This window comes from Ictalurus furcatus, chromosome 6 (genome assembly GCF_023375685.1).
Source record: "Ictalurus furcatus strain D&B chromosome 6, Billie_1.0, whole genome shotgun sequence".
In the NCBI taxonomy this organism is placed as follows: domain Eukaryota; kingdom Metazoa; phylum Chordata; class Actinopteri; order Siluriformes; family Ictaluridae; genus Ictalurus; species Ictalurus furcatus.
In genome coordinates this window covers 24,112,723-24,140,269 of record NC_071260.1, presented here as the reverse complement: position 1 = coordinate 24,140,269, position 27,547 = coordinate 24,112,723, and the positions used below count along the sequence as shown (strand labels likewise).

The window sequence follows — 27,547 nt, the reverse complement described above, 5'->3', positions numbered from 1 at the left end:
CAGTAGCCGCATGACAACTGCAAACATTTGCTTCTAAACATATTCTGGACGACTCTAAATGTTAATTATAACTCGTTTTGCAAGTCAGAATAATACGTTAGGACAGAGTAGTGGCGTTGTTCCGTTAAAACAGCTGTGGATATGGGTTTTTTGTGTACAAACACAAGCACATTTCCAGAAGACTCGGTGTTTGTGACACCAGCTCAGAGCTGACCAGTAAGCTATGTTTTTAGCAGCTCGTGAAGATAAAGTGTTAGAGTGATTTTGCACACAGCCAACAAAATGGCAAGAAAAAGTAAGAAGAGAGATACTAATTCAGCAGCGTTTACATTATGTGTGGAGGTAAGATCAGATCATTTAAACTTGTGCTTTCAGTGGGAAAAAAACGTGCATTTCTAAGTATAAAGCTCGTCAGAGAGTATACCTTTCAGTGCCTTTAGTATGTAGCTTCCGACTGTAATGTACATCTAAAACCAGTTTTAATCATGTAACGTACATCTAAAACCAGCTTAAATCATGTAACGTACATCTAAAATCAGTTTTAATCATCTAATGTACATCTAAAACCAGTTTTAATCATGTAATGTACATCTAAAACCCGTTTTAATCATGTAATGTACATCTAAAACCCGTTTTAATCATCTAATGTACATCTAAAACCAGTTTTAATCATCTAATGTACATCTAAAACCAGTTTTAATCATGTAACGTACATCTAAAACCAGTTTTAATCATGTAATGTACATCTAAAACCAGTTTTAATCATGTAATGTACATCTAAAACCAGTTTTAATCATGTACATCTAAAACCAGTTTTAATCATGTAATTAATCATGTAATCCTTTTTTGTTCAAAAAGCTATTTTTTTAATTAGAAGTCTAAGTTCTGTCATTTGTTACCGGTCTGATATGTTTTTTCTGATATCTAATCCACCATTTTTCTTCTTCTTCTTCTACTTATTATTATTATTATTGCTGGTATCAGCCCGATACTGATACTGCGTATCGGATCTGTGCCATCTCTACCTAAAACCTACTCAGAAAACATTTAGCTAACATGTATATTTGTGTTGTCGAGCTGTATGTGTATTTATGTGTTCTTTGTGCTCTTTTCCAGCCTGACAATGTTAGGCAGGAAACTCAGGTTCCCGGTGTCCGAGTCATGTCCCAGTCTAAATGTCAAAGCTGGATAAGGAAAGTGACTCTGCTAGTACCGTACATGTGGCCCCGGTCGAGTGCCCCGCTACAGGTTCTCGTGTTCCTGTGTGTCTGCCTCCTGGGCCTGGAGCGGCTCATCAACGTATTAGTGCCCATCTACAGCAAGAACATAGGTGCGAAATGAGGGGGTACAGCACTGTGTCAGATTTCAGAAGCTTTCTCAAACTAATTCAAAGCTGCTTGTACACTTTGTGCAAAGGTTCGCAGTTGTTTACGGGCAGAAAAGAGGAAAATATACAAGTTATATCCCAAAATAAAATGAAATGTGGGTGTATCAAGACACCCACCTAAAACATAAAGAAAAATCCACAGAAAAAAAAAGTGTAGCCATGACCGTACAGATCTGATTTGGAGAAGGTTGTGCGATATCTGCAGTTATAACGAAAGCACAAGGTTTCAAAAGCTTCTTAGAGAATGAGCAAAAGCAAATGGAACGCAAACAAACTATTCAAGAATATTTGTCTCACTTTCTGATGGGGGGTACAATTTTGATTGTTTCACTATTAATATCTTCGGAAGTTGCTTGTGACTATGAAACCTAACTCACTAAATGTCTTGTAGGTATAAATAAATTTCTCAGTCTTCTTTATTTTGCCCTAAGGGTATGCAAACCTTTGTGCTTAATTGAAAATGAAGCACAGTATAGATTAATTTGTATATGGAGCCAAAGTTTACAAGTAACCAGGATGTAATGCAGTGTTTTTAGTCCCACACAAGAGGGCAGAGCAATCAAACGTACAAGTCATAACTTAGTCTAGTATCTGGATCTAGTATGGGGAACATTTTATTTATTTGGAAATTTTACTCCACAAATTACTATTTCATAGCATTAGAAGGTCAGAGGCTAAAAGAGTTTTCAAAGTTGAAAGTTGTCAAATGCAAAAAGAAAATCATGTGAAAAAACAAGCTCACCTTTGGAAATTGTTTGGATTTTTTTGACATATTTGAACAAGCAAACATTTGATCCTCTTTGAAACAGTGCCTATTAATAAAGGTGATACACTTTATTAAATGACACATAAAATTGACATTTTGTAGTATTTTTTTCCATTTTAAATGAACAAAAACAGATCAGTCACATGGAAAAACTAAGTATACCCTGACATTTATCACACCTTCAAATACATAAAATTAGAATCAGGTGTTCATGATTGGGTGCAAGTGATCAGAATCTGCTTATGGAGTGCAGGTGGAACATGTCTTATTGATACCCCTCTCATATCTAGTGTATGGTGTTCCCTTTGCTATTGAGGTATGTGGTGTCATCATGCCAAGATCTATGGTTCTGTAAGGCCTTCAGCAAAAAGATTGTGGATGCCAATGAGTCTGACAAGGAATTTAAAAAGATCTCCAAATTATTTTAAATACATCTGTGAATATGTCCAGGACTGGCCGTCCCAGCAAATTCAGCCCAAGAGCAGACCGTCTGATGCAAAAAGAAGTCTCAAAATTCCATCACAGTATCTGCTAGTAAGTCAACTGTTGGTGTCCAACTGCATGCTTCTACAATCAGAAAGAGATTGCACAAATTTGACCTGCATGGGAGACAAACCAGGAAAAAGCCTTTGCAAGACAACAGTTTGCCAATGAGCATATAGGCAAAGACCAGGCCTTTTGGAATAATGTCCTCTGGACAGATGAATCAAAGATAGAGTTGTTTGGCCACAGTAACAGCAGACATGTTTGGCACTGACCAAAGACAGCTTTTCAGGAGAAGCACCTCATACCAACTGTGAAGCACGGTGGTGGAAATGTTATGGTTTGGGGTTGCTTCACTGCCTCAGGGACTGGACAGCTTGCATTCATTGATTCAGCTAAGAATTCTGCATCATATCAAATAGAAGATAATGTGAGGCCATCTGTCCAAAAGTTGAAGTTGAACCAAAAGTGGACCTTTCAACAGGATAATGATCCTAAGTACACTAGCAGATCCACCAAAGAATGTCTCAAAAAGAAGAAATGGAGGGCTATGGAATGGCCTAGTCAAAGCCCGGATTTAAATCCCATTAAAATGTTGGGGGGGATTTGAAACAGGCAGTACATGCAAGAAAACCCTCAAACATCTTGCAACTGAAAGAATATTGCATGGAAGCGTGGTAAAAAAAATTCCAGCAAACCGATGTCGGAGACTGGTGGACAATTATGCAAAACGCCTTCAAGAAGTTATTTCTGCTAAAGGGGGCAATAGTAACTTCTGAGGCTATGGCTGTACTTACTTTTTCCACAGAAGAATATCACATCTGTGTTCTATTGATATTTCTGTTGAATAAATGATTGAAAAAGCTATTTTTTCTAGTGGTTTTGTTCAAGTATATCAACTTCATTAACAGGCACTGTTTCAAAGATGATCAAATGTGTGCTTGTCTCACTATGTCAAAGAAGCCAACAGTTTCCATAGGGTGTACTTATTTTTTCACATGATTGTATATACATGCTATAAAGGCTTTAAACTAGAACTTGGGGTGTATACAAATATTTTCTTATGTTCAGGAATATTTTCAAAATTCATTTAAATTAGATTAATTCCAGCCCATTAAAATGTCATTCATTTAATATGGTAGTTATTCACTCACTATACACTTTATTAGGAACACCTGCACACCTGCAATTCTCTAATAAGCCAATCAGGCGGCGGAAGCACAATGCAAAAAAATCATGTAGATACAGGCCAAGAGCTTCACTTATTGTTAACGACAAACATCTGAATGAAGCAAAAGTCTGATCTCTGTGACTTTGATTATGGCATGAATGTTGGTACCAGATGGGCTGGTCTGAGTATTTCACAAACTGTTGATCTCCCGTGATTTCAACATGCACAACTCTGGAGTCTCTAGAGTTTACACAGATTGTTGTGAAAAACAAGAACCATTGAGCGTGTAACAGTTCTGCATGTGGAAATACCTTGTTGATGCGAGAGGTCAGAGGAAAAGAGGTCAGATTGGTTCAAGCTGCCAGGAAGGATATAGTAACTCAAATAATCACTCTTTACAATCGGGGTGCACAGAAAAGAATCTCAGCATGCATAACACATCAAACCTTGAGGTGGATGGACTAGAACAGCAGAAAAAAAACACATCAAGTTTCACTCTTGTCAGCCAAGAACAGGAATCTGAGCATATCTTGGGCACACACACCTAAAGTAAACAGACTGGAAAAGGACCAGGTAATTTTTTTTCCCCCCGATTGTTGTGTTTGGGTGAGTCTGTGCCCATGATAGCCTCAGATTCTTGTTCTTGTCTTAACAGGAGTGGAACCTCATGTGGTCATCTGCTGTTCTAGCTCATCCACCTCAGAGTTTGATGTGTTGTGTATGCTGAGATGCATGCTTTTCTTAGAATTACACAGACATATGTATAAGCTCTTTTTTTAGCTGTACTGATTTGCACACACTTTAAGAGTCACAGCCAACAAAAAGTTAGGTATTTCCTTTTAATTGTTCTGCTGCAACTCCTACTTTATTGAGTTCTAATAAATATTTGAATTTATTTCAAATACTAGTCAAATATGATATTTGAGTTTGTTACTTTTCATTATATTTATATCTTGAGTCAATAAAAGGAAGCTGTTTTATTTTAATATTAAATGCTGTTCCATGGCGGTTCAACCCTCTTCATCTTTGACCTAGTGGCAAAGATGTTATGTCTGAAAGATTTATTTCTTTTATTTCTCATTTCTTTTACTGAAAAGTATACCACTTCTTCGCATCTAAAACAGAGTGCATGTTGGAAAAAGAAAGCAATGAAGACATTAAGGGGAAAAAAAAATCTCAGAATAGTCCATCATAGAGATGAAATAGTGTTCTGTAATGAAGAGAACGTGTCTGTTTCAGTAGTTGGCCCGAAGTGTAGAGGAAAACCTGATAGCAATGTCATGAGGTTTGTCACTGAGGAATGCTACGCTGATATGCAGTGTGGGAAGCTCAGGTATGAGTTTACTTAGACAGTGGAAAGCAATGATTTCTACGAGAACAGAAAGGTGAATGAAGTAATTACAAAAACAAAAGCATTTTGACATGTATAGCATGTATAGGGATGCGTTGAGGTGCTTTTACTTTTTCTCACTCCCTGTTCAATGTTTCCAGCTCCTTGTTGTTTTGGGTCAACTGGACCGGGTTCCCAAAACCCCATGCAAGTCAAAGCCGTTCGCTCTCACAAGCCGAAAAGCATCTGACTCTTACAAAGGAAACGTGGGACAAAACCCAACTATGCTAAACCTTTCCATGGCTCAAAGCTTCATTTCACCCTTTCTCTCGCTCTTGCCTTTGAATCCCCCCCCCCCCTCCGTCATCCTCCCCCTCATCTTTCACTCACATCACCCTCATTCTCTAAATTTCATTTCTTCCTCACTCCCTCAGTATCCCCCGGTATTGCAAATTATCACCCCTAATTAGGTTTTTGCATCTTTCTAGTGAGCTTCTCCCCTCTGCTCTCCCGGCCTGACTCAGGTGAACAGAAGTGATGTGTCTCTGTGTCCTCTCCACAGTCCGAGTGCTTTTGGAGCCTGATGAAAGCAGTGCCGGGAGAGAAGTGGGCTTTTGTGAGGTTGGTGGGGGTGATAGGGGAGGTCACCAACCCTGCCAGTCACGATTAGGGGGCATTAGGGGCCTTTAGCAAAGTTAACACGCTGGTACAAGGGGCTTTTTGTCCACAGCCCCCTCTGCCCCATGCCAAGGCTGAAAATCACTCGCCAGCCTACCGAAGAAAGTAAGAGAATAAATGTTTTTTGCACCTCACTGTGGGGAAATTTCTCTTCATAGTGTTTTTTTTTGTGCCTTCTTCATTCCCCCAACTTTTTTTCTCCTCCTATTTGATTCAGAGTGCACAATCTAAATGGCCATGAATGTAAATGAATGGAAAGGTCTGAGTTCTCTCTGGGCTGAGACCGAAGCCCGTCTTCTTTAATACATCATCCTGAGCGTGGATGCACTGTGGCTCTTCTGCGCTGCTTTCTATTCTGAGCTCATGCATAAGTCAGTGAGACAAGGACAAAGAACTGAGGAGTCTTTAACTGAGGTCATGGACTCCGTCTCTCAAATCGTATAATGAATGTTTTATTTTATCTGTTTCTTTACACAGCAACCAGAGTTCAACATCAATCCGTAACATGCTTGTTCTCAGTGTACTGTGGTTTCAGAAATATTGCAATCACAAACTCTATCTTCAGAAACCTCTTCTTTATTGTATGAATTGCTTTATGACTTAAATACCCAGTCCTCTTTGATTTATCTCTGTAAATAAAGATCTCAAAGGTTTGGCTTTGTGTTGGTTTTGTGGGCTTGGGTTCCACAGAAGCTGGTGTGTGTTATGACTCAGCACTTTTATAAGCGAAGAAATGGATGCAGTCTAATGATAGTTAAATGGAAGCTAAACATTTATCCAGCTTGACTTTATAACACATGCAAATTTATCATTATCGTTTTTATGATAAAAAAAGATAATTTTTGATACCTGAATCTTCTTTGTTTCCCAGCCTGTCATTTTAATTTTATTTTACCATAATAAACTTGCGCAAATAAGTAAACATATGGTTATTTATGAACACTGCATATATATTTTTTTTTAAATCTGGGTCTCAGGCTCCACATATCTGCATGAATTGTCCAGTTAAATTACTATATCTAGTGGTGTTTGATGATAAAGCTGAGATATCTGGAGATGGTTATGATGATGTTCATTTTTGGTTCTGCCAGTGGACAGGTAGACAACTAGACAAAAAGAAAGAGAGATGAGTGATATATGTGCTCCAGGCTTCCTCAAGCCTATCAAAGATAGTCCTCATATTAATCAAATATTAATTTCTGAATCCAGAAATTTCTGATGATTTCTCATTGAAGGCAATAGCTTTCTAACGACACATAGAAGTGTTTGAATTTTTTTAGTGTACAAAATGAATAAAATCTCAGTCCACATTTGTAACATATCAAGCAGCAGGTGGATAGCCAACTCTCTCTAAGATGCAACTAAGATGGAACATTGTAATCAATCTAACTGTCTTTATGTATGCTGTGCTTGTGTATTTCATAGTAAATCAGTTATCAGAAAAGGAGAATTGGAGAAGCCTAGCAGTCACTGTGTGTATCTACGTCCTTCTCAAGTTCCTGCAGGGTGGGGGAGCAGGTAAACTGCAGAACACACACACACACATCACATCTTTAATTGCGCAGTGCCCACTGCCTACATGGGCATTCATCATGCAAGGAAGGACTGAAGTTATAAATCATTTTGCATGAGGCAGTAATGCACTGTAAAATGATGTTTAATTTTGGTTGCATGTTGGCCCACATTAAATGGATTAATTTTCACAAACATTTCTAATCTACTCTAATCCAGCACAATAAGATATGTCTTCCTCCTTGTCGTTGGCAGGGACATCAGGCTTTGTCAGTAACATGCGTTCTTTCCTGTGGACCCGTGTTCAGCAGCACACCAGTCGCACAGTGCAGCTGAAGTTGTTTGCCCACCTGCATGCCCTGTCTCTGCGCTGGCACCTGGGCAGAAAAACGGGTGACGTCCTGCGCAGCATCGACCGTGGCACGGCCTCCGTCAGCCACCTATTAGAGTACACTCATGTTTAGTTATTACTAACTGTGTAACGTATCCATGTAGGGTAGTCCTTAGATCTTTGATCTGTTAAGTAGCTGCATCAATTTCTTCTACCAAGAGTGTTTTGTGAGAAAATATTAAATGATGAATTCTCTCTGTCTCCATAGCTATATTGTATTCACCATGCTGCCAACTATAGCTGACATTGTCATTGCCATCATTTACTTCATCTCTTATTTTAACGCCTGGTTCGGCCTCATCGTATTTATCTGCATGCTCCTCTACCTCAGTAAGTTCAGTATATTAGAAACTACTGTTTTATTAACTAGTGCATTCTTAGTTTCACTATATGCATTATTTACTGTAAACAGATTAATAGACATTAATATTTCTTGTGGTGTTTGGTGAACGGTTTCGTCTGTTTGCAGCACTCACTATAATCATCACAGAGTGGAGAACCAAGTACAGACGTGAAATGAACATGCAGGACAACAACGCCAAGTCCAAGGCAGTAGACTCACTTCTCAATTTTGAAACTGTAAGTAGATGTTGAGCAAATAGCTCCCTGCATAGATGTGCTTCATTTACTTGAACTATACATGTTTAAACCTGAGGACTTAAATTTAAGTCCTGTTGTTTCTTTGTAGGTAAAGTATTACAATTCAGAGAATTATGAAGTCAGGCGCTTTGAGGATGCTATCTTAAAATATCAGGTAAAGTCATGGAAACCTTTTCACTGGAGTATTGGGATGTTTGACACCAGAAAACTCAAACTGTGCTTTATCCAGCTCCAAAGGTTTTAGTTCAATATAGGTCGTAATATCTGCTCAAGGCTGGAACCAACAGGCATTAATGCTATTCAAGGTTTAGGAACTGCAGCACTGTTTGTTACTAGTTAGTCACACATATGACATCAAAACACTACATATGCACAGACTGTACCACTATACTGATACTGGTGTAAAATTTGTGACATACTGTTTTGACATGTGAACTGATATTAGGACACGTTAGGAATAATAAAAAAAAAAAACGGTATCTTAGTTTCTGCTGTCAAAAGAAACAGTCACTATGTTATACCTCAAAACCTGCAAAAACTTTTGCAGGTTAATATAAACTAACAGCATTGTAGTGCATACTTCAATCAAAGGTGTTACAAGTAGTGAGCCTCCTGTGCTGTGTCAGAAGCACTATTCATAGATGAAATGGTTTTTTGTAGAGATGCACCGATGTATCGACCGATAATCGGTATCAGCCCATAAAAGCCGATAAAAGATCAGGGTCGATTATATCCTGTCAATCAAAAGAAGGCGGGAAAACACATCGATTTCGTGCTGTTTATAAAGATGATGTCTCTTGTGTGGAACGATGACAAAACTGCAGTTTGTAATCTCTGTAATCTCTGCACTGCTCAAATTTTACACCGGAAGTGAGCAGCAGTGAAGCAGGAGTTTCCGCGTCGAATCTAATTTTTTTGCCACGCTGTATTAAAGCGCCAGTACACCGTTGGAAGATTTAAATGAAGATAAGTTGACAAAAAAAGTATATATTGCAATAAAAATTCTATGATCAAAAAAAAGTATATATTGCACAGAAAAATATATTTGTAGAGTAGTATATTTCGTATCCAGTTAATGTTAATATATAAAAAAAATTGATATGATATATTACCAGTTTGATGTTCAATGAAGTAGAAATGCTTGTGTTTGTGGTGAGTGAATGTGAGACTAACAGGAGGTTTTTTAGAATTCAGTCAATGTTAATATGAATTAATAACATTCAGTAAGTTAAGAAATCTTACTTTAATCTTCAGAATTTAGTTCATGTGTTAATGTTAATGTGAGTAATGTGTTTTCTGTTTATGAAACCAGTTACTGTGAAACAACTTGTTGAAATAAAGAGAATAAAGTTTTTGTTTGCATTTCTTTCAGAATTCTTTTAAATTAATTATTATTAATTTATAAGAATGCATAAAAGGCAGAACTAGCGGCAGAACTAACCCTAACCCTAGGCTATCAGTATCGGCTGATATCACTCTGAATAATCGGTTATCGGTATCGGCTGAGAAATTTAGTATCAGTGCATCTCTAGTTTTTATGTGTTTAATTGAGTTGTTTGTCATGTCCCCAGACCTCAGAGTGGAAGACTAACGCTTCTCTGGCCCTGCTAAACCAAACCCAAAACTTGATTATAGGTTCTGGCCTGCTTGCAGGATCTCTGCTCTGTGCATACTTTGTCACAGTGGACCAGTTCCAGGTACTGCAGACACTGTTCTCACACTTGATGTTAATCCAGAAAATGTATATTTACTCTCATTTGTTCACCCGAATATCGGACTGTGCTTGTCTCAATGTATTTATTCAATCCTGGACAGTAGAGAATTGGGACACTTTATTACTAGTAGCTAATTTTAATGTGTGTATTTCTCACTTATTTCTCTGGTTAATGAATAAACTCTAGGTTGGGGACTATGTTCTGTTTGGGACCTACATTGTCCAGCTTTACATGCCTCTCAACTGGTTCGGCACATACTACAGGTGGAAGAGATGGTTTTTGTTGTTGCTAATTAGTTTTGTTGTTGTTCAATGTGGATTAATTTTAATAACATAGATCTTTTTCTCTAGGATGATCCAGACTGCTTTTGTAGATATGGAGAACATGTTTGAGCTCCTAAATGAAGAGAAAGAGGTAGGAAGTGAATGCTGAGTGGTGTCTGTTTGCAGTGTTGTATTATAATCTTACCTTACTGAAGTTATAATCAGTTCTAACATTATTTACTGTCATAAAATCTTTATCTTTCAGCAGTATGTCTTGATAGTTTTGATATAGATTCTGCAGATCCTGTAGGTTTGTTGACTGTTTGTAGAGTGTCTACAGGGAGCTATTCTAATAAAATGGTGGCTTTTAGACAAGCTATTGTTGGAGATACCAAAGGCCATTTAACAAGGAGTTTGTTCAAATTCATAAGTGAAATTATGAGGGAAATACATGGATGCTAAACTAGTCCTTAACACTAAACTTAATAACATTTTGCATTAAACATGAGCTCATATTGCTTCTGTAGCAAGAGGCTATTTGACTGACATTGCAAATGACTAACCACAGACCATTGTTTTGGTGTGATGTACAGGAGGAGGCAATATTGAAAACAGTGCTACAACAAAACCTAACCCACATGCAGCAGCCTGGAAACTGTATGCTTTTAATTATAATATAATCCCAGATGTTCAGAGAACATCATACTATGAACTTCGTAAACCTTTTTCAATACAGTGACTATATCTTGCTGGGAAAACTGAATTGTTGTCATGGTTTTCAAATTTGTTTCGGTGTCTGATAGTTTGGATGGGTGGAGCATTTGATACTAGGACTACTAGTTTTGTAACCATGACCACTTGACTTATTGGGCATGGCAAGGACAATTAATCACTGAGTAGATTCAGCCTACCTTATATACGCACGCACAGACATGCATGCAGTCGTGTGTGTACATTCTGGTCAGGACTTAGGGCCAATGCTGCATTAGAGGTGAAGTTGCAACATGTACTTCCCTGCCTACAACCGGTAAAAACTAATGAAAACACACCCTCAACTTGCGATTTCAACTTGTCAACTTGGGGGAGTTTTCTTAACTACCAGTTCTTTCCCTGTTTACGGAGTCAAATCAACATGCCTGTGCACACTGAACAGTGTAAAGTGCCCCTTCTCTACTTTTAAACTAGTTTTTTAGCAGTATTTGGCTTTAGATCAGTTAACATACAGACGCAGTACTTGGGTAAGTCTATAACAATGACCAAACTAATCACTGCTTTGAGAGGGTAATCATCAACATTAGAGTTATCACTAACAATAGGTGGCTAGCATGTTGCTAAGCTACTCACTATTGTATGCTGTTGTTGCTGTACTGAAATTTCAGTCCAGAATGTTGCATGATGTTTGTCATTCACTATAGTAGAGCAGTACCCATAGCCACACAGGCCTGTAACTGTAAAAGTACAGTTAAAGTAGCTTTTCTATGAGCTTTATGTGCTCTCACAGAGCAAACAAAAGACACGCTTTTATTGAGGCTTCAATGGTTTTTTTTACCCACTCCAAACGCCGAACGTCCCAAGATGGGAAATGACATTATTGTATTTGCAAATTATGCATTACAAGGCACCACAAACTCAGCAATACCCAGTTGTCGTTGTACCCCCCCCCCACCCCCTCAGTGGGAACACCCCCCTCCCAACAAATTCACACAAGCAACACCCAGCAGCACTGCTCAGTATTCAAAGCCTCTTTAGAAGTCATTGATATGGTAATGCTTGAAAAAATTCTAAGCAAAGCCTTTACTGGATTGTCAGATTACTTTCTTTTCTTACAGCAAAGCTGTAATTTTTGAGTTCCAGATTTCTGGATAGATTTCAACACAAAACCTTTTTCAACACAATACCTTTTTTGTGCTCTTCTAAATCATAGCCTTCATAGTCATGTTTATTTCTTTCTTGCATTACGAGTGTATGATTCTCATCCCTTAGAGTATAAATGTGCTGTGGATGCTCTCTGTCTTTAGTCTTAGTCCTGTGAGCTGTGTTTCTGCATCCCTTCAACTCACTGCTCATTCACTCTCTTATCATCTTCTCTCCCGCAGGTAAAAGATGATGTGAATGCAGTAGATCTGCTTTGTACTGAAGGGAGAGTCGATTTCCAAAATGTATGTTTCAGGTACACTGCAGGGTAAGTTCAAATACATGTTAATAATATAGCAGAAATGAGAAACAATTCATCATGTGCTTCTCACTCAGCATTTTGATTGTCCACAGGAAAGAAATTCTCCGAAATGTATCCTTCACAGTGATGCCTGGCCAAACAGTAGCACTGGTAGGTTTTATGTGACAATACTAGCTTCAGTAATGCACTGAAATAAAGAACTATAGAGTACTATTCCTGACTTGTAATTTTCCCCCAGGTCGGACAGTCAGGGTCGGGCAAAAGCACCATCCTCCGACTGCTTTTCCGTTTTTATGATGTGCAAGAAGGTTGCATACTTGTTGATGGTCAGGACATCTCAAAGGTAAGCAGATGTGATCAGTCTCAGTAGGACGTTGATTTCTCTCTGTTGAGACCTCATTATTCAGAGTCCATGCTTTTTAGTCTTCATTATGTATATATTTATGCAGTGGGTTTCTGAGTATAGCAGACATATGCAAGCAGTCGTTAAGACAGCAAGTGTGTTGAGAATATTTTTTACAGGTTATAACAACTATTTGCAGAAGTTTTGAATCTGGGAGCTTGTTTCTGTTGTGAATTGTTTATTGATTGGGTTATTACCAGTGACCTCTATTATAGAAGGATTGGTGCATCAGAGAAGAAAAAAAAGAAAGAATTGCTTTCGAAATATTAGGAAAAGTACATAAAAAAAGTTTTTATCTGATGGATGTGATCTTTCCCGTATGTTGCATGAAGTGCAATAAGACTGAGAAATTAAAAAGCTGATAGGTGGCTTTCTCAGTGGTAAAGATCAAGGTTGTATCAAGGAAATGGAAATATGCTATTGAAATGCACTAATCAAGTAACAAAATAATAATATTACAATCTTACCAAGATTAACATTCAGTAAAATTCCACTCAAGTTCAAGCGAGCCCAGATGTAGTAATTTAACACACTCATTCTTCAACTATAGCTCATGAATTACTGGGGACTGTAAATGCATATCCTAAGGATACTCCAGAGGGGATGAAATATTATACACACAAAAGGGAAAGAGTGACATTGGGGGATGGGGCATCAAATATCACACCTCCACATTTCGCCTATGTAATGTAAGTCACCTGAAGATAAGCAGTCACTCTTCTTATTTGTAGCTGCCACCAGCCAAATTCCACCAGGCTTTTTAAAAACATATTTTCTTTTTCAAAAAAAGAAGTAAACAATTAGTCAAGGATTAGTCATAAATGATTTAATCATATATAAACCCAGTGTTTACTTTCATCAGTACATTCGTCACTTAGGCTTACTGTAGGCAATTGTATTAAATCTTGAACATGAGCCATGTTATACAACCCCAATTCAAAAAAGTTGGGATGCTGTGTAAAATATAAATAAATAAAAGCACAAAGCAATGATTTGCAAATCTTGTAAACCCATATGTTATTCACAATAGAACATTGAAAACATATCAAATGTTTAAGCTGAGTAAATGTACCATTTTAAGGAAAAAATAAGTTAATTTTAATATCATGGCCGCAACACTTCTCAAAACAGTTGGGACGTGTATGCGACGAGAGCCACGGTGGATGTAGCGACGACGTGATATACTAAGTTCAACACAGCGACTGTAAACATCTGTTGAAAGTAGTGTTTGAGACCGGCAGTTCAGACTGAGAAGTTGGGCTGATTGGCTGAATATCTCAGCCATTATTGCAACACCATTATGGCAACCCATCGAATTCTGACAGTGGTAATCAGCCAGTTTAAATACAGCGTTAGCCAGAATCAACGAGTCGACCCACAGCATTAAACCAGTGGCTAGTACGGAGAGGCAGTAGGAACTACCTCACCAAAACTGATCCTGGTGGCATGGCCACTAAGCAAGGAAGTAGTGATTTACTCACCAGAAGCCGGACCAGCGTTGGGGGGACTGAAGCTGTGAGGTCTCGCATTTGGCTGGTGAGAACATCCAAAATGTAGTAGGTTAGAAAGCAGAGTCAAAGAGAGAAGTACTCCGAAACATAAGATTTTGGTTTATTTTAAGATTCAGATTAGCACTATGTCAAAAGTAGATAACTCTGGAGAAGGCACCAGTAAGCAGGAAACAGAGGAAACACACAGACGTAGTCACGAACAAACAGAAAAGCCGATGAGCAGCGGCAGCCAAAACGGTCAAAGCAAGCACTCAGCCGGAAACTGGAGCGTTACTGTGATTGATGGTGTAAAATCCAAAGCAATCAACCTTTCAAATCTTTCCATTAAGTAATTGCACCAACTTCCTAACCTGACATTTTAGTCAGATTACCTGGGCATGTTAGAATAACATGAATGCCAAATATGTCTCTGTTATTCATACAGAATAAAGCTGGCTTTGTTTTTCAGATGATCTTGCTGCTTAGTCGAATGCTTATGTTCAGTAGTGAAGTAAAATTGCTCAGTTATTGCTTTTTGAAGTGTTGCTACATCAAACCGCAAAAGCTTAATGTTAAAGCCTTGTAATTATGGCAATGCTAAAGAAACCTCACAATTAAGCCAGTACTGTCTCATGTACACATGTACATACATGCAGAGAATGGCACTTCAGTAACATAATTTCAGTATTTCCATCATATCTGACTCAACCTGACCCCAGTGAATAAATCATAGTACAGGACTGGTAAATAATGAATACAGAGCTTTTTATTCCACTGGAGGAAGGAGGTTGGCTCATTTGCGCAACTTGGCTGTCTCCTGATATCTGCTCAGAGTTCATCCTCCGTGCTAATCATGTGTAGTTTATCGTTTATTAGCTGTAGTTGATTTTATTTAGAGTTTTTTAATTGTTTGCTTTATGGCTAATGTTTATCTGATTTTTTTTTTGTGGTACTGTATGCGAATTCATGATCTGAAATGTTGCTCCCATTCATTTCCAACAGGGAATAATTTGAAAATGTGCAAGGGGCTGTGGGATAGTGAGGGGCGAGAACCTCAGTCATGGCATGGGAGAAAAGCTGAGCTGCAAATTACAAGCAGCAGCCATATAGCGGTGACCAACCAACAATAGACATCTTTCCATTGTCTGTAGCAATTGTGTCAGTTCTCATTGTACTGGCTACTTACGGTTATAAGTAGTATGTATGCCATCTGGATGACATGGATGAAAAAGTAATAGCCGCAGTGCCTCTTTTCCCCATTGTCTGTGACCCAAAACGTAATGAATGCAAAGACAAAAATAAAAGAAATTGTACATGGCAGTATTAATAATGTCTCTGACATTGTTGTCCCGGTTAATTGAAAGCCAGAACTGAATAGCGACCAATACATAATTTGGTTGGTTTATAACTTAAATGAGTATGGTTTTTTGTTTGTTTATTTTTTAAATAGCACGTCCATCAAGCAGCGAGGCACGGGCGAAACTGAATTTCCTCATGTGTTTGTTGAAAGTGCTTTGCAAATCAAATGCATTTAAAAGTCTCTCACTCTCTCTCTCTCTCTCTCTCTCTCTCTCTCTCTCTCTCTGTTTCTGTCTGTCTGTCTGTTTCACTCTCGCTCTCTCTCTTGCTCTCTCTCTCTTGCTCGCTCTCGCTCTCTCTCGCTTTCTCTGTCTCTCTCGCTCGCTCTCACTCCCACTTCCAGGGCCCAAGGTTAGTTACATCTGCACCCACATAATTAAAATGGCTTAATGCCAAACCCCAGGTACTGTAAAAGCTGTTTCCATGAAGCCAAATCATTACAGTTGGACACACCCATCAGTGTGAGCTCAGCATTACAATCTATGCTGTAATTAAGACAAAAAGCGTTTTAATTAGCATCAGAATCATGCAAAGGAATCCGCAGTTTATGTGATCATCTGGTTGGTTTTGTATTTGTATAATTTATGGCCCTGTAGCTGTAATTCATGTCTGACTCTTCCACTGGTCATGGAGATGATGATAACTTTCCTCTAAGAAAGAGTGAGACTGGGAGAAATTATACCCTCAGTTTTTCCTCCTCATCCCGACTCGGTTAGTCCCCATCGTCGTTGTTGTTGAGCACGGCTGTACATTCCTGTTGCATTAACATGCATGGACACCAGCAGGAAGCACGAGTTGGGCTTGGCGTGCCTCAGGGAGTGTGCGATTTCTCATAGAGAAGGCATGAGAACACATCGCTTTTATAGTACAGCTGTCAGTAGTTTAGCAACTTATTCACGACAGTGTTCATAACAGTCCTATGAAGCTGGATCATTAGCCTGTATTCATCTGGAACTTAGAGGAACTTATCATGACATTAATAAACAATGTATTAATGTCACTGCTTTCACATATAAAATATTACTCAAAGTGCAATCCAATATGAGGGAAAAACTGACAGTTTTTTGTTATTACCGCATGTAAGGCAGCTGCGATGATGAACTAACCGTTCAATGTGCTAGAATATCTAGTAGCCTAAAAACATAGCCTCCATACACTTATACCATATTATATATGAATATCTAGCTGTCTGTCTGTATGTTTCTCTGTCTGTCTGTCTCGTATGTGCACCTGAGGAGGACTGAGTTATGTATAGTTCCCACATCTTTAATGGCATTAAAAAGATGTTGATCCTGGTCACATGCTGTAAAACTTTTCAGTCACAAGGCTACACACTCACCCCTACACACCCTCACACACCCTCGAAGCGCGGAAACATCTGTTGGCTATTCTTTCTGCTCATTTCTCAGAGAAGAGCTTTCATGGAAATAATGAATCAACACTTGAGTCCAGGGCCTTTGATGATATGGATGCCTTCGGGCTGTTTTTGTTCGGGCTTTGGTCAATGATTCAGCCTTTTCAGGGCACTTTTGATGCCCGTGTGTCTGCCTGGCTGACAAAGCCCGTGTGTAATGCTACACCAGGATGTGTGTGAAAGAGCTAGCAGGACAGCTTCAGAGCTGGATATGAAACACTGCCACAAAACAAACACAAAAGCAAGCAGTCCAAACCTAGCTCTGCAGCCTGGTGAATGATGAGGCTTTTTAATATGGCCCTGAGGTGAGAGGAGTATGAAACATTTTCACGTAAATAACTATAGTGGCTTGTTAATGCTCACTTTCAAAGGAATTACAAGGGGCTTTTGAGTATCTATAAGTGATAAACCTGGAGAACACCTGCCACACAGACACGTGATTGGCCATGTGGTCCATCACACACACACAAAAAAATGTCATCCATGTGATTGATGATACTGTTAACTTTTTTCCAGGCCTGTTTTTAAGGGGTTATTTGAGGAGATGCTTTTTTATAAATGATAAAATCACCTCTGCAAAACCTGCATCACACTTGGGCAATCCCTTTGGGTTAACGGTGTCATGTGATACTACAGGATGTCCCAGAAGTCTCCATACATACGGGAAAATAACACTTTTTAGTAAAATGTCTTCCATGTAAGATTTGACATTTTATACACCACAGCTCATAACCAGAGACTAGATGCCTTTTTGTCAAGGGTCAAAATACAATGCTTCATTACCCGAGACATTATCATGAATGGATAAAGACTATGGCTACATAAAACCGCCCCTGCAGGGAGTCAAGTGTTCACTTATTTTCCACCGGCCGTATTAATGAACATAATTAGCTTGTCATACTTCTGAGTTAAATTATGTTAGTTGTTGCGTTTTCGCCTAGGTAATTGAACTTTCCAGCAAGAATAACATGTGACTCTGCAAGCACACTGGAGCTTTGACTTGTCCAGTTGGTTAGCTGATGAATTTATGATTTGTCCCCCACTGTGGAAAGATCACCATCGTTAGATTGTAATAATTGTAGTTTTTACTGTACTTAATGTAGTTGCGTGTCGTAAATGTTTCTTGATAGACTATAACAAATGACCCTAGAGTTCCATTATGAATAACTTTTAAATGAACCGTTTTTTCCATTGTAGCGTGTTAAGTGGTCAAGTATTCCTTTAATCTTCTTTCAGAAAATGTGTTTACACCAGTGCAGTAATTCTGTTATTTTAATATGTGTGAGTTCAGCAGCCTGCTGACAATATTTCTGCTTATTGAAGACTTCATAGTAACTTTTGAAGGCTTCTTTTGGTCGCGGTTTTGTTGTCGGATGCATGTGTTCACCAGACGTGAATTTGAAGTACAGAAACCATAGACCTGGAAAATGAGGTACATTGAATTGGGAATGGAGCAGAAATATAGATGAATACCAGCTCTATTGATGCTGTGCTACATTATAAAGTTCCTATAATGAAGAGAAGGCTAACCAGAACAGGCTGGAGTGTATAATATGGTATGTGGTGTGTTAAACAGCATCATGTGTTGCGGATTGATAAACATTGTGCTTTCTGTATATTTGGTCCAGGTTGGGCGCACATGGGTAGTTCCGTATCAGATTTCAAGTACTTAAAAAATTAATTGCTATAGCCTTTTGTGTTTATGTAAATCTGGTCAGGACAGCATAAATATAGCAACCTAAACATGAATTCAATTTCACATTCCGTGTTTTGTATATCACTTGTCTCAATTTTCTTATTTTATTATTTTTAATCTTTTATTTGCAAACATTTAGCATTGCTGTTGGTATTGGATATATCTAGGGCATGCACATGGTCAAAGGAGTAAATCAAATTCAGTGCATGCCACGATTGGATATAACAATCAGTGCAAAACTTAACTGCCTTTTCTTTGAGATTTTTTTTTCTTTTGTAATACACTTATCTGTGTATGTTTTACACTTATCTGTATGTTTATCTATAGAGAATCACTTAAGAAAAATAAAATTAGTTCAAAACGTGTCTGAATTACCAACGTTTTTGTAAGTACTTTGTTTTATTGCACTGTTTTCTACAGATGTTCAAGATGCTTGTGTTTTGTAATATTAGAAGCAGTGAGAGGTGTTTTTGTCCCTCAGGAGATACCCCCGCCTCTCTCTCTCTCTCTTTCTCTCTCTCTCTCTCTCTCTCTCTCTCTCTCTTCTTTTCTTCTTTGAACTAGACAGAGAAAGGGCCCAGAAACTAGTCTCAGAGTACATGCTCATGGCAACAGTGTTTTTTCCGCCTGTTCACTCTGCTACAGATGGTATCATTTACGACTGAAAAAAGGGGAAAATACCCAAATGCGATCAAAATGTAATTAGAGTTCAAGAAAATATAAATATAAAAAACAACAGTTAACAAATAACATGTAGTGTACAAGGGTAGAAGCCAAAAAGTAGCATGTTTTCTTGCTGACCCAAATGCTCATAAAGTTACTTACAGGCAGGCAAAAGCACACTATTAAACCTCTGATTCATCTCCTCAGTTTAGCGTTATAGTCACACATTCATTCATTTAGCATTTGAAGAGCACATGGCAGCGTTTCTCGCAAACTCGGCCCGCGTGGGTATTGTTGCAGTGAGAACCGGAAAGCTGCAGTGAAACTAATGTTTTTGAGCATAAAAGTGGCATTGTTGGAGGACAGATGCTTCTCTCTTGTAAAAAAAACAAAACAAAAAAACAAAACAAGGAAAGCCATTTGTGTTTCGCATGGCTGCAGTAAACCCCCTCTAACCCAGCTCAGTCTGATGTTAATTAGTTCATAAATTAAAGACATTGACTTTTTTGAAAGCCAACTGAATGGGAAAGACGAATGAAAAGATGTTGAATTAGGAACTTTCAGGGAAGAAAAAAATGAAGCTAGGCAAAAATAAACAAAAGGGAAAAAGCCAAAAAGTACTTCAAAGGAGGATCTAATTTAGCTGCCGTTTGAAGTGAAAAAGCTGAGTCTGGTTCCACACGCCACGTGGATTAATGATGGAAGGGACAGCCGGTCTCTGCCCCCTCCAGCCTCCTCAGTGTCTTGCGCTGATCTGAGACCAGTTTCACATCTTTTATGTCTTCTAATGTGCTTCATGGTTTTAATTACAAAAATTTGTTTGGTAACTGTTTATCCATTGTTAACTATGATTAGCGTAAACCTTGTTGTACCCACTGTCTGATTTGGAGGACTGAATGAATATCTGCATACCAGTTCATTGTCCTGGATGACATACAGTAAGAGCAGCATATATGTTCCGATGTGAGACTGAAATAAACACCTTATATACTATATATATATATATATATATATATATATATATATATATATATATATATATATATATATATATATATACACACACATATACATATATATACACACACATATATATATATTTATTTATATTATATGAATTTATTCATATATGAAAATATTTATATGAATTTCTTTGTATTTGCTGTTCCCATTTTGCTTTAATGACAGTGTGCACTCGATCTGGCACAGAGCCTGCAAGAATAAGACTGAAGGAAAAGCAGACCTTTTGTATAAAAGACTTAATATAGTCAATATCTCAAATTTGGTTACATTTAAATAGTGACCTAGAAATAGTTTCTTGAATATTACATTTTTCAAAATTCTAAAACTTTGTTTATTTCCAGTTTTAAATGAAAAACAAAAAACCTAGATTTTTTGGTGTGGTCTCAAGACTTTTTGGACCTTACTATATACAGTATGTGATTATATGAAAGGTATTTTTTAATATTGAATATATAACAGTAGAAAATTAATTATGAATGCAAGAAGTGGATATAGAAGAAATCACTTGACATGAGTTCTGTTGCTGTGTTGAAATTAAACCAAGCTCAGACTAATATTTTCTAAATGCCATGACCCTGTAGGTTGGCTGGTTGAATCACAATGGACATCTGCCTTAATTCAGTATTGATTGTGAGAGTTTTATGTGCCTGCTGCTGGAATTAGTGCCTCTTTATTCTTCAGGAAATACACTGCACTGATACTACCATTACAATTATTGTTTTGATGCTGGCAATAAAACTAAATTATGTTTTTTCATATGCGATGTATTTCTTTACATCTTTAAAATAACTTTTAAAATTAAATAATTATCCTTTTCATTATTCCTTTCTGTCACATTTTTATATCTCAGACTTAACTGTGAAATAAATTCCATGGACAGCTTTAGCACATATTTGCTTCATGAATATAATGCAACTATTCAAATATTCAGCTCATTATTTCAGATAAGCCTTTTATAACTGAATTTTCCAATGAGAGAGCAGATTAAGTCCAATTTGACATTGTTTCTAGTGTGACTTAATTTTCAGTTATTGAGGTTTAAATGAAACTCGTTCAATTCATGTGACCAGTCAAACCGGCTAATAACTAACAAAAAGCTTTGATAATTGTGGGTTGAGATTAACACCTGCAAGAAAATGTTTTAAAAATTGCAGACCCCCTAACCATGTTTCACAGACCCTTAGGGATCTTTGGACCCCAGTTTGAGAACCGCTGCTCTAAGTCACTCAATCTCTATTCTTTGGTTTAGGTTCAAATACTTGGTTTACTCATAAGAGGAGAGTTTGTGTGTATTTACATGTATGTGTTTTGGATAAAAAAGAGATACAATGGGTGAACAGTGATGAAATGGAGGATTAGACTGCTGTCAGTCATGCCAGCATTTTCAGAAATGGTGATCTGTTCAGTTTTAGTTTGTGGTCTAACTTCATATGGCTTCTTAATATGATTAATATGATCACTGCTTACTGAGCCAAATGCCATTGTCCTTGTTCTATTGTATGTTTACCTTTTGACTTCTGTAAACCCAAGAGCAGGCCACCTAATGAATTATATCCAAGGAGATTGTAGATGACGGTGGAGATTAATGAACAATAGAGATTACTTTCATATAAAAGGAATTATTACTATTGTTTTTGAGGCTTAGTGACTCAGGCTGTACTATAGGTCATGGGGCCATTTGCACCAACCACAGAGCTGACACTGCTTTGCTCTCCCCTCTGTTCTGTCCTCCACTACTCTTTGGCTTGATTAAGGATCTTACTGAAGAGCCAAAATGGTGGATTAAAACTCTCAACCTTCTAGTTAGTTATAGGTACTGTTTACATTTTGTTTATTTGGTTGAAGCTTTTTATCAATGAGCAATTTACAACTTTGACAGGATAGATCTGAGCAGTTGAGGGGTTAAACATCTTGCTCAAGTTCGGCAGCGCTGGGGCTTGAACTCAAAACCTTCTAAACTACCACTGCCCGACTAGCACTGCTTATTTAGAAGTCACTGTAGACATCCATATTCATAAGGAATAGAATTCACACAGAGTCCTTTGCTATAAAAGGCTTTTGTTAGACTTTCATTAGTCAGATTTATATGAACAAAATGTCAAAGAAGTGCACAGTGTCCCATTTCAGTAATCCGTCAATATTGTCTGTGTACACTCGCTTGTAGACCACTTGTATTTGTCTTTGTTCATAGGTGAAAATGAGCTCTCTGCGTTCTTACATTGGGGTGGTCCCTCAGGATACCGTTCTCTTTAATGACAACATCCGGGAGAACATCCGTTATGGACGGATCAGTGCCACTGACCAGGAACTGGAAGAGGCTGCATTGGCTGCTGACATCCACCATAAGATCCTGTCCCTTCCAGATGGTGAGTCACTTCACCACAGGAGAATCAGAATAGTCTTATTTTAAATGAATATCATGCAAATTCACATTTATATCTTTTTAATATACCTTGCAACAAACTGTCTGAATATTAAAATAATTTTCAGATTGTATTTACATATAGCATTTTGAATAATGGTCATTTTTGCTTCAAAAAGCTGAATTGGTATACTTCTTTAAAAATACGCTGAAACTTTTGGAAATTTATGAAATTCCCCTTTAAGTTAGCTAGCTGCCTACCTTATAGTAGGTTAGTTCTCAAACTATTTTTTGACTACAGAAGCCCCTTTCAGTAATCTTTTAAGGAGAATACCCCTTTACCAGATTAGCAAAAGACCATGAAGCATATGATTCACTGTTTTCAAGATTCAAGAGCTTTATTGTCATATGTACTTGGTACAATGAAATTCTTATTTTGTCCATTCCTCTCAAGACAGCAGGGTAAAAGGACATAAGAAAGCAACATAACACAAGACAAAAGACAATAGAATTGTGCACAATATACAATAAGAACAATAAAAATAAGAAAATTCACATTATATATTTAAAAAAATGTTGTACAAGTAATGTAAAGTAACAAGAAATGTAAAGAGAGTGTTCAATGCAACTATTACCGATTACAGATGTTCCAGAATACTATATATATATATATATATATATATATATATATATATATATACAAGAAAAATGATAGAGTATGATTTTATAAATCATGACTTTTGCGTTCATGTTTGATGAGATTCCATTCACCACCGCTGTTGTCATTCAAGCAGGACCTTCTATTGCTTGTAGAAACATAATGCGCCAAAATGCTGACTGGTTTATGTCCGTGTTACAATAACAGCTGTGAAGGACTACTTTAGAAAAGCAGGTAGTTGTTAATTTGTGAATGAAGAATAGGTGTCTGATTCTATCTCAGGATATGACACTCAGGTGGGGGAGAGGGGCCTCAAGTTAAGTGGGGGTGAGAAGCAGAGAGTGGCCATCGCTCGCACTATCCTCAAAGCCCCCCGAATCATCCTGCTGGACGAGGTGAGTGATGTCTGTTGGCTCAAAGAAATGCCTCTCTTCTTATTCATACATAAATAAAAAAAACTGTAAAAGCACAAGCTAGTTACAGGTAGATGTGTTTATGTCCGACACCTAATTATTATCATTAAGATCTGCTAGCTCCAAGCAGAGTGTCTTCTCACTTAATTAAATCTTCTGCTTCTAGGCCACTTCTGCTTTGGACACACAAACAGAGCGCAACATCCAGGCCTCGCTTACCCGAGTGTGTGCCAGCAGGACGACTATTGTGGTGGCACACAGGTATTCTTTTTCTCATTTAGCTATGGCAATCGACTTCAAGAAGATTATTAAGATCTTTGTCACATGTGCTCATAGTACAAGGTGCTTACAGTTAAGATGCATTTAAATGTGATCAAGGGTAGCTGTATCCCCACTCACCCCAAGCCCTCTGGGGGTCAGGATGTAAAAGTAAGAAAAATCCTTCCATCAACTTCTCTAAATCCACAGCTTTATCCCTTTGATAACATCATGTATTGATGTGGACTTCAATGTGGCCATCTGGGAAAGATCTCAGTCACTAATTAAATTGATCTGTTTGTCTTAAAACCCAGTGGCCTCAAAGTGTCACCACTATCTGGTGGATTTAAGGTGGTGTATAGAACATAAAACCCTCAAATCTGAGTTAGTATCCATCTGTAGCATGGGTGTAAAGTTGGGACTCATACAAATAGTTGTAGAAAAATACAATGATTTACCATTATCCATGTCCAGTTTCAGACATCATAGCAGGCGATGTCAGTCCAGGTCACACACACTGTTCTCTCTGACACCCCTTCATTTGTGTCTGGAAGTATTTACTGAGGAATTAATTTATATTTGGATTTAATTAGATGCTTTAACTCATTAACACGCCACCTCTCTTACGTCCTCTTTCTCATATACTCTGCTTCTGCCTCTCTGTCTCTCTTTTTCCATCTCTATCCATTCTCTTGTCTTGCCTGTCCTTCTTTCTTCTCTGTTTCTCTCCCTGCTCCCTTTTTTTTGTCCTGCCATTTTCTTACCATCAGTCAGCCTCTTCTGTCCTTTTTCATCTTCACAATATTCTTTCCCCTTTTTCTGACTTTTTTCTTCCCTCAGAAAATTGTAAACACATCGTGATCAGAGTCTGCATGCTTTGATCCCGTCCAGCCTCTGAGACTGTGGTGCCACTTTGATCTGTTTTGGGGTGGTGGTTGTGGGGGGTGACAATCAATAAAGAAGTCTCGGAGCTTTTGTTTGAAGATGAAGGGTGACTGTGTGAGAAGATGACCCGCGGAAGGGTGGGGTGTGAATTAAAAGGCATTGCGCTGTGTGTGTGCGTATGTGTGTGTGTGTGTTTTGAACGTGCGCGTGCAAGTGTTATGGACCACAGTGTTTAGCTAAGTGTTCATCCGAACAATGCATGAGATCATTTGTTTCTCTTTGTGTTCGTGCAGGGCAGAGGAGTTGATGGTATTTGCATGAGAATAGATGGACTTCAATTAACGCATAAGTGATCTATGTTCTGTGTATAATGCCCCACTTGAAGCTTATAGGTGGTTCTCCATATGGAGTGCTAGATAATTTGTTCACTGAAGTTTTTCTATAGCTTTTTCTTTGTACACTCAATGAGCAATATTACTATATATATATATATATATATATATATATATATATATATATATATATATATATAAATATAATATATTTTTTTTTACAAAGCCATCATTTTGACTACTCTGTTTGCAGATTATCCACTATAATTGCATCAGACCTGATTCTCATTCTGCATGAAGGCCAGATTGTGGAGCGTGGAAGGTTGGTGAATTTATATTTTCCCAGTTGATAACAGTTATTATAATAGCCTTATTTGTATAAGTGTGAAACAGTCTCTTTCCTGCTTGGCTGAAATCCCTTTGAATTGCTGAGGAAATAAACCATGGAAGACATGTTGGGACAACCAGAGTCAGGGTTCAGTGGGCTGAACAAAGTGAAGCATTAGTTGTGAAGGTGTGGGTGGGTGTGTTGGGTGGCTCAGCCCTCAGGTGGGGCTGTTCTTGAGTCCCAGATCATGTAGGGTGTGGGCTGCTCGGACACTCAGAGGCCATATCCTGTGTTTGAGAAGATGAGCACAAACTCAGACAGCCCTGAGGTAAAGGCTACTGATCGACGGATAACACTAAAGACACACATTCCCTCGCTAATGGCGTTTTTCATTGACTCTAACCCAGCAAGCACAGTGTAAACTGCTGCACACAGTTTTGTCCCATTTTGCCCTTTGATATATGATTCGTCAGCCACCCCCCACTCAAAACACAAGCATTCTCATACACAATCACATGTACACTCACACAGCCTATAGGGATGTAATCTCATACCTTGCACATTCAACCCTGACTGACACTGCGATGTAAACACGCACAGGTTTTTAAACCACAAGGACTGCATATCAGAATACACTCACACATTCATTCATCTTCTCTCACACATACACACACATAAATCTATACATAATAAAGAAAAAGGTGAAAGGGTAATGCTTTTAGGAAGGAAGTGTTAATTAAAAAAAGTCTCCAGGCTAGAAGCATCTGCATGAACAGGTAACTGTCGAAGGAACGCTGTCCTTTTAATAATTCAAACCATGAATATTGGAACTCAGAGTTAAGCAGGAAAATCTTTCTGAAACTTGCTTGATGCGCTGTTCCATTACAAAGGGGCAGTTCTTTTCCACGTTCAGCTCCCTGACTTCACAGTCTAACATAGTCTAAGACTGCACAGTGCAAATTTTCCCCCAGATTAATTACGGTCTCAGTGGATTTGACCTTAGACTCTCCAAACTGACTCTCAGCAGGAACAAATTTTACAGAAAAGGCTCAATGGCCCCAAGAGACCCATCTCTCCCTTGCCCTTAAGTGATTTTTGGAAATCAAGAGTGAAGCTTCAGTTTGATATTCAGACCTGCAGTGTGAAGCTCAGTGCCTGTTTGTTGGTGTTGCAGGCACGAGGAGCTGCTGGCCATGCACGGACTGTACTCAGCCATGTGGCAAAAACAGCAACAGCAGCAGGATCTAGAACCAAGTGCTTCTTCAGATACAGAAACAAAAGAGCAGCAAGATGGAGAATGACTGAAGTCCAGGTAAAAGTGCAGGATCCAAAGAACCTAGGTGACCTTGGGCAGAAGAAAATATTCAAGGAAGTTTCTTGATAAGCATTCACTGCTTAGCAGTTATTGTGCCAAGCTGTTATTTTCTAGTACTGACTGTAAATGTGGACATTTGCATTAATTAAAACACAATACTGTACCATTGGGTGCTTTAAAGATCTGTGCCTTCTCAGGGAACCGATTTGATTATCTCACTAATTTGATGCCATCAGTGGTGTACCTATGAAATGCCTATGAAGTAGCGCTCACAACCGTTTTACATATCTCTGCAAACTTGACTTATTAGAGGTGAGGTACAATCTAGATGGGCATTTATTTGCCTTGTGAAAAGATACTGATGTATCTACAGCGACACTAGAAGGTTTGTGAACCGTTTATAATGTTCTGTGCTTCTGCATAAATTTGACTTGAAATGTGATCATTTCAGGTCAAATTTCTTTATTTAGATTTAT

General features: G+C 38.2%; 1 protein-coding gene across 1 annotated transcript; it reads left to right on the top strand.

Moving 5' to 3' along the window:
* On the top strand, positions 1–27,547 carry abcb6b (ATP-binding cassette, sub-family B (MDR/TAP), member 6b). Its single transcript, XM_053627237.1, has 18 exons — positions 1–342; positions 1,117–1,330; positions 7,241–7,333; positions 7,583–7,775; positions 7,927–8,048; positions 8,188–8,297; positions 8,407–8,472; positions 9,890–10,015; positions 10,220–10,296; positions 10,384–10,447; positions 12,393–12,478; positions 12,565–12,622; positions 12,711–12,815; positions 22,712–22,886; positions 23,823–23,935; positions 24,120–24,214; positions 25,682–25,750; positions 26,931–27,547. The coding sequence occupies exons 1-18, from the start codon at positions 283–285 to the stop codon at positions 27,055–27,057; spliced, it is 1,953 nt and encodes a 650-aa protein (XP_053483212.1). The 5' UTR covers positions 1–282; the 3' UTR covers positions 27,058–27,547.